General features: G+C 45.5%; 1 protein-coding gene across 1 annotated transcript; it reads right to left on the reverse strand.

Annotated features, from left to right (window-relative positions):
- Positions 1-2,571: 2,571 nt before the first annotated feature.
- Positions 2,572-3,906, reverse strand: LOC135705545 (uncharacterized). Its single transcript, XM_065227318.1, has one exon. The coding sequence runs from the start codon at positions 3,904-3,906 to the stop codon at positions 2,572-2,574; it is 1,335 nt and encodes a 444-aa protein (XP_065083390.1).
- Between the last annotated feature and the right edge of the window lie 4,383 nt (positions 3,907-8,289).

The raw sequence follows: 8,289 nt of genomic DNA on the forward strand, positions 1-8,289 counted from the left end.
CGATATCTGATTTGTAATTTAATTAACGGGTGCTCTGTCGAACGTTCGTGCACTGTAGAAGCGGGACCTTTGGCATGCCGAGTTGCATCAGCCAGCCACTCGTCGACAATGAGTTGCATTCAAGTGGTAATTTGTTCCAATCGGTTGACTTACAAAGAGCTTGTAAAGCGAACGGGACGAGCTCCTAACTAAATGATTTATGCTTTTATTACGTTTGTTGAATCCCGGAGAATCCAGTGAGGGACGAGGGGGGGGGGGGTGTACTGCTGCTACCTGACGATGGCTTCACTCACAGCCACACAATGCACACAATTTACTCCTTTGATTGAAAACAAACGCAAAGCAACTTTGTCGGACAAAAACGGGGAAAACTTTTGCAGCCGTGTTTTATTGAAAACAAACAAAAAACTGCGCGGATCCGGAGCCGGAGAACGCACAATGGTGGTCAGGAAGTAGGAATTTTCCACATTTTTCCTCAATGGGAGGCTTTTTTCTACTACTTTTATCGCTTGGCATTCCGTAACTCTTTGAGTTCGGAGAAGGAAAAAGTTATCACGTTTTGCTTGTTTGTGTGCTTGCGAAACCTTAGTTGGAATTCAAGTGGGTATTTTTTTCTTCTAGAAGTTATACAGAGCAACAGAGAAAAAAATCAGTTAAATCAAGGTAAAATATGTTTTTATTTGTTTCAGTGTCTAACACTGTTGAAGGTATAACCACAGACAAGCAGACATAACGCATTTAATATTTCTCACTGTAAAAAATCGTCACTAAAACACTACCGCCATCTGTTGAGTATACTGTCATGGGCAGTATGCTAAACAGCTGGCGGTAGAGTGCAAACGTCAAACGGAAGGAAATTGACTATGCGCGCCACAAGCGGCGGTGCTACAAACTAAGAAAAATGTAAATTGACCGGTAAATGCGTGTTTGATGAAAAATATGGTAGTGTTATGTGTGTTTTTCTGTGGTATAAGTGCACCCACAAACGACAGTCAATATTTCCATCAATATTTTAAACAATATTTCGGTGGGGTTATCAATACAGGTTCGCTCCTCACTAAATTTTTTTGTAACCGATGGAATATTCTGAGTCAAATTGCAACCATCCTGACAAAAGTTGCCGAGGAACGGGCGCATCTACTGATGTAGTCAATATTTGTATCAATATTTTCATTTTCCTCTAACACCATCCCAATAAATCCACCCACACGCTATTTCAATACTTCCCTGATTTGAGTAGGATCCATCCAGATTGATCAAAACTGAACCTACCCAAAAATGGGTGAACTAAGTTGGGACAGACAAGTCACTTCCTACTTAATTTATTCATTTTTGGGAAGGTTCAATTTTCTTCCAATCTGTGTGGATTGTGCGAAAATAAAAGAAACTAGATTGGCTCGGTATCAGACTAGAAAAACGGTTTATTAGTGAAGAAGTGCTCTTAGGTTGGCGGTCTTTATTGAATTGAACTGGCCTGGCTATTCTATACTGGTGATATAATATGTAAAGAGTCCGATTGCAAACACGACCTGCACACGAATTGTAAAAAGCCTATTGATATCCTTTCACTCACTCTATCAGACCGATAGGTGATAAGAGAGATGCGTGGTAGTGTGTACACTCTGCTAACAAATTTGAAACTGTTATAACTTTAATCCTAGGGTGTTCGTATTTATTGTTAACATAGCCGGCCTCTGTTGAAAAGTGCGGTTTTCAATATTCCTGATCTACAGCTAATTTGATTTTCAAAGAGACAGCAAAATTCATTATTCTAATTCATTTGAAATGCTGCATTAGGTTTAATGTAACTACTCTAAACTGTTGTTCTGGCACTCCTGGTCTTCGGCTCTCGCAGTCGGTGGTTGGGAATGGTGGTTACCGGCACGTCGGTTCTGACCCTGTGACACGTTGGTACGACTTGCATCGTTGTTGATCTTCACGCAACTCGTACGCTCAACAGTGCATCTTCAGGATGTTGACATCTACTTCGATCTCGGGATGGTAATCTGATTTCGTTGGACGTCGACTTCTTTCTTCGCACGATTCTTCATTCATTGGTGGTAGCATTACTAGGAGCAGGCTTCAATGTGGTAGGATACTGGACCTCGGTCGTCATTGATGGTTAGTATTTTCTTTTTGCCGTTGAACCTCGGAGCGAAGAATTGATGTAGTATCCAATGAGAGAAAAGTGTAAACCGGAACAACTCACCTTCGGACGTAATCTGTTGTGCACGATGGTATCCTGGAGCATGTTCGGCGGCCATGGAGAGTGTTCGGACTGTGAACGGTTGAATACGGAGGCCAATGAATTTGAAGCGTCAGCGATGTGGTTGAAGCGAAAGTTGACCTCCGCCACCATGGTAGTTGTGGTGTCTTCGACGAGTAGCCTTGCCAGCGTTTCACGATGCCTCCCAGAAGCCAGAAATGAACGGATGACCGGCCAGAGTAGCCAGTTTATGTGGATAAGTTAGCATTGGATAAGCATGGAACGAGAGTAAACATTAGTTTTGCATTTGATGGTTTGACGGGACAACACACACGGCACTACGGCGCCGTAGGGTTTGCAAGATGCTACATTGCAGCGAGAACATCATCCTCATCAGCACTTGCTGGCTGCTGGATAGGAAGCACGCAGACCTTGCTAATTGCACGGGTGAATTCACCATTTTTCGTCTTCACCGAGACTACACGAACATTCCCGTCATCGCCATGGAAAATTCGAACGACACGACCGAGGCACCATCTCAGTGGTGGCAGTTTTTCTTCTTTCAGGAGCACTAATGTCCCGACAGCAAGGTTATCACGCTGACGAGTCCACTTAGTACGCGGTAGTAGACCGGAAAGGTAATCCGTGCTCCAACGTTTCCATATCCTTCTTACAAATTCCTGCGTCTGCTGGTAGCGATCGAGCCGGTTCTGTGGCATAGATTCAAATGATGGTTCTGCAGCAGCAACTAGAGGACGATGTACCAAAAAATGTCCTGGCGTGAGAGCCTCAAGGTCTTCAGGGTCCGTGGACAGTTGGGTGAGTGGCCTGGAGTTGAGACAACTCTCAATCTGGACGAGTAGCGTCTCCAGATCATCCTTGTAGAGGACCGTTGTACCGATGGTTGACTTGAGGTGTTTCTTAAATGACTTAACGGCGGCCTCCCAGAGCCCGCCGAAGTTGGGGGAGCAAGGGGGTATAAACTTGAACTGAATTCCTTCTTCTACGCAATAGGAAACGATGGCATGTTGGTGCTGCTGGGATCTGAATTGCGTTAGAAGTTCGGCCAGTGCTCGGGACGCTCCTTGGAAATTTTTCGCGTTGTCACATTCGATAATTGCTGGCTTCGAGCGTCGTGCGATAAACCGTTTCATGGCAGATATGAAGGCATCGGTAGTTAAGTTTGCCACCAATTCGATGTGCACCGCTTTTGTGACCAGGCACACGAAGATGGCGACATAACATTTCACCGGAGGTGTTTTGCGTCCGATGTGACGATAGAAGAGCGGACCGCAAAGATCAACGCCGGTTTTTAAAAACGGGTACGTTGGAGTCACCCGTTCGCTGGGAAGGTCCCCCATCAGCTGCTCTTGGACGGTCGGTTTGCAACGGTAGCACTTTAGACAGCTTTGCACCACTTTCCGCGCCAAGTTGCGTACTCTCAGTGGCCAAAACTGTTCCCGAAGACTAGCGATCATCAGCTGTGGGCCAGCGTGCAGAAGCTTCTGATGGTAGTAGGTTACTACCATCTCCGTGAACAAATGGTTTGCGGGAAGAATCATCGGGTGCTTACGATTTTCTGGAACCAGTGCGTTATGCAGACGGCCACCCACCTTGAGCACTCCATCATCTAAAATGGGGGCCAGTGTCTTCAATTTTGAGTTGCGGTTAACTTCACCACAGACTGCTACGGCTTGCATATCTTCTTCTAACGACTCCCTTTGAGCGATCCGAACGAGGACCTTCAGTGCTTTGTTGTATTCACTTGTACGGAGAAAACCAGTTCTTCGTTCGCGATGCATCCGTTGCTTGCAATTGTGACAAAATCTCAAGAGATATTCGTTCTTGCACGAACAGTTTAGCGACTACTATGATGGGTCCTAGGAAGCCTGGAGGGTCAAACAGACTGGCAGTATCGGAAGCAACAATCCGTTTGGTAATGTGATGGTTTTCCTTCCATTTCGGTACGTGGAAGCCCAGGACATCCGATGCGGGTTCCCACTTCAGACCTAGCGTTTTGATCGAAGCTCCTGGATCCAGTCCTAGGACGTTGCGTTCATCTCGCAGCGGTTGAGGAATGTGGGCAAGAATCTCTGGAGAGTTCGACGACCATTTTCGTAATTGGAATCCAGCAGAGCCCAAAAGCTGGAGTAGTTGGGTACACAAGATCTTCCCAGCCTCTACGTCGTTACATCCCGTAAGCAGATCATCCATGTAGAAGTCCTTGCCTACAACTTTAGCGGCGTAAGGGTTCGAGTAATGACCTTCCTTGGAGAGTTCGTACAAACATCGCGTAGCCAGATATGGGGCCGAAGAGGTTCCGTAAGTCACCGTCGTTAGCTCGAAGATCAGAATCGGCCCCGAAGGGTCATCTCGCCAGAGTATCCACTGAAGACATTGGAAGGCAGGATTCATCAGGATTTGACGGTACATTTTTTCTATGTCCGCAATAATGACGTACCTATGAATTCGCCATCGCAGAATTAGGGATACAAGATCATCTTGCACCACTGGCCCTACCATAAGCGTGTTATTCAGGGAAATGCCAGTATCAGTGGCGCAGGAGGCGTCGAACACGACACGAAGTTTAGTGGTCAAGCTATCAGGACGTTCGATACAGTGGTGCGGAAAATAGTAGGGAGTATACTGGGTTGGTAGCTTGATATCTGTAATCTCTTTCATGTGTCCCAGTAGACGGTATTCTTCGATAAAAGCCGAGTATGCAGATTTGAGCTGAGGGTTGGTTTGTAAACGGCGTTCCAACGACAGAAAGCGGCGTTTGGCGATTTCGTAGGAGTTTCCCATCAGGGATATAACGGACGGTTTTATCGGAAGTGCTACCATGAATCGACCAGAGGTGTCCCTTGCAGTCGTTGCGACAAAGTGAGCCTCGCAAGTGGATTCTTCTACTGACATGGTACTAGAGGACTGACAAGCTTCTAACTCCTAAAATCTGGATAGTTTCTCATCGAAATCTTGCGTACACACGTGGACGATACTAACTATCTCCGGTTCGGGTCGGCTGACCCCAGCCCTGCCAGAAACAACCCATCCGAGCAAAGTATTTTGCAGCACTGGTTGTCCCGCACCGAGGCGGATAAATCCATCGAGAAGAAGGTCATAGTAGCTATCGACTCATATAATCATATCTACTACCCCTGGTTCATTGAATTGGGGATCAGCAAGCACGATGTCATTAGGCCAATGCCACTCAGGGTTGCTTCCACTCACTTGCTATAAAATAATATTTTTCGGAATTTAGCAAACATTATATGTTATAATGGTATGTTCTTCTTTTAAATAACAAAAAGAGGGTGTAAAGTATGTGTTTGACTCATAAAACCTGTCAATTTCGCTTTCAGAGCGTCACAATCAGCGATCTTATCATTCGTGAGCGTTCACTCTGAGTGAGCGCTCACGAGTCGTAAAATTGCTGATTGTGACGCACTGAAAGCAATATTAACAGATTTTATGTGTCAAACATATACTTCATGAGCTCTTCTTGTAACTAACAAGTACTAATTTACATTATACTATTGCATGCTTTCATAATTCTGAAAAACATCTTTTTATAGCAAGTGAGTGGAAGTAACCCTGATGCCACTCAGTGACTTCGATGTTGTTTGAAGGCAGCTCACGTGTCACAGAACTCAGCACGTGAAACTTCAGCTGTGTACGGTAGTTGCAGCAATGTGACTGGATCTCGGCTGTGATGGAGTGGGTAGACACAATGGTAGACTGTCCGATACCTCCGATGGTGTGATGATCTTTGACCTTTGACAGCTGCAATCGTTGAGCTAAGTTCTCCGAAATGATGTTCAGCTGTGAAGCAGGATCGAGCAATGCTCTAGCCCACATAATATTCCTAGAAGATCCGACGACCTTTACAAGAGCCGTTTGCAGCAACACAGTTGATGGGATTCGATGAAAGTTGGTAGCCAAGGAGGTGGAGCAATAACTGAGCGAACCAGTGGCTAACTGTTGACTTTCAACGGGAGGAGATTGCGAGAAAGTCTTATTTGCGTTTGGTGGAGCCGTTTGAGCGGTTTGGAATTGAGATTGAGTCTGACTTGTGGTTGGTTGGTTTTGGTGAAGCTTAGAAACATTTGGATGGGCCGAATTGCGAATTGGAGCTTGCTGGTGGAGCATCGTGTGGTGTTTTTGATTGCAAACACGACAGGCGCCAGATGAACAGTTCTTAATTTGGTGATCCGTTGATAGACAGTTAATGCAGAGAGACCTTTTCTTCACCAAATCGAAACGTTCAGGAACGGACAGCTTGCGGAACATTTCACATTTGAAAGCCCACACGACTTCAAGGTAGAACTGATGACGGAATGTACGCTGCTAACCTTTGATTTCTGCACCTTTACAACATCCGATCGTGACGCTTCAGAGGTGCGTGGCTTTCCAGGAGCGATGGACTGCAAAACGATACAATGACTGCGCAAGAACTCGATTAGCTGTTCGTGTTGGGGAACCTCTGTGGATTTGTGGTGATTCTCCCACTGTTTCAAAGTTGACGTATCGAGACAAGAGCAAACGATGTACGCTAATAATACACTCCAACCCGCCGTATCAATGTTCATTTTTTGAATCATTTGCAGGTTCCGATCGAAATCATCTATGAGCCGAGATAGAGATTCGTAGCTTTCTCTTTTTAGAGGTTCCACGGAAAGAAGAGCGTCTAAGTAGGTTTTGACCACCAACTTTTTGTTATCGAAACACCTGGCTAGCGTTTCCCAGGCTATAGGGTAGTTGGCTTCGGTTATGTCAATAGCCTCAACAACCCGTTTAGCTTCCTTGGTTAGAGATGCGACAAGATACGAGAACTTATCCACATCCGATAGGTTAGGGTTGGAATCAATAAGACTTTTGAAAGTGTCTCGGAATGTCAGCCAATCAGTGACTGATCCATCAAACGAAGGCAGCTTAACTTCGGGGAGCTTTATCCTAGCCATCTGATTAGTGCGACTAGGATTTGAGTTAGCAGCAATTACTTCAGTACTGACGGACGGCGTTGCGTTAGTCATGCGTTCAGCATTGATCAAGAACCCTTTTACCTTCACGTAGCCCTTTTCGAATTGCTCACGTATTTTGCGACTGGCTTCTTCATCATTAGCTGCGGTAGCCGAATCAGCATCTTGCAGCAGATCGATCTGCAGACGGATCTTCAAAAAGTTCTCGAAAAGTCTCTCCAAACGATCCTTCCACCCCGCGATTTGCCCTTTATCCCGATCTTCGTTGTAACCATCGACAAATTTAACCACGTTGTTTAGCGTATCGAAACAGAAACGCTCTTGTTTGCTCAATGCTCTTAAATCGGCAGGCATATAGGAAAATGTCATTGTTCCTATTGCCAGCAGTCCACGAGACTTTAACCACCACCTCGTGTTAGTTCAGTTAGCATATATGCTCAAATTCTCGGAAATACGCTCACTATTTGTCCGCAATTTATTCCCAAATAATCAAATCTGTCAGTAGGTGGGTTAGTCGCATGCTTCTACTCGCTTACCTCATCAATTACCGTCAATTGGTAATGTGGTGCCCGACGTCGAGTGATCGCCCTTTGTCAACCCGGCTATTATCTTCAGGTCCTATTGTATGGATCCAAGCCACGCCAACTGCTACACACGCGGTTGATTCCAGCCAAGCCTTGGTGCCACCCTCCTTGGTCGCTGTGTGGTTGCGCTTTGGCCAATTTTACCCAACTGTAACTCCTTTTCCGGTCCACGCGGAGAACACTTTGCCAATTTTAATTCTGTTCATGTTCTATAGATGGGATTGTATCACTAGCTAGCACTGTGAGCTTGCTCCACTTTAATGTCCACGGCACTTACAACGATGACGTTCGAGGTACTTATACTTTCGACCGACGCGAAACTAACTTCACGAGAAACCTTTCTCGCGAACCGAAAACTATGCAATTATACCGACGCCAATCATCCGGTTCGAAGGACCATTTAATGTGCGAAAATAAAAGAAACTAGATTGGCTCGGTATCAGACTAGAAAAACGGTTTATTAGTGAAGAAGCGCTCTTAGGTTGGCGGTCTTTATTAAATTGAACTGGCCTGGCTATTC

This window comes from Ochlerotatus camptorhynchus, unplaced genomic scaffold (assembly GCF_037179485.1).
Source record: "Ochlerotatus camptorhynchus isolate MF236.1 unplaced genomic scaffold, CSIRO-AGI_Acam_v1.1 ptg000268l, whole genome shotgun sequence".
NCBI lineage: Eukaryota > Metazoa > Arthropoda > Insecta > Diptera > Culicidae > Ochlerotatus > Ochlerotatus camptorhynchus.

Coding starts and splice junctions, on each gene's coding strand:
- LOC135705545 (XM_065227318.1), bottom strand. CDS start 3,906: ATGCAAGCCGTAGCAGTCTGTGGTGAAGTTAACCGCAACTCAAAATTG.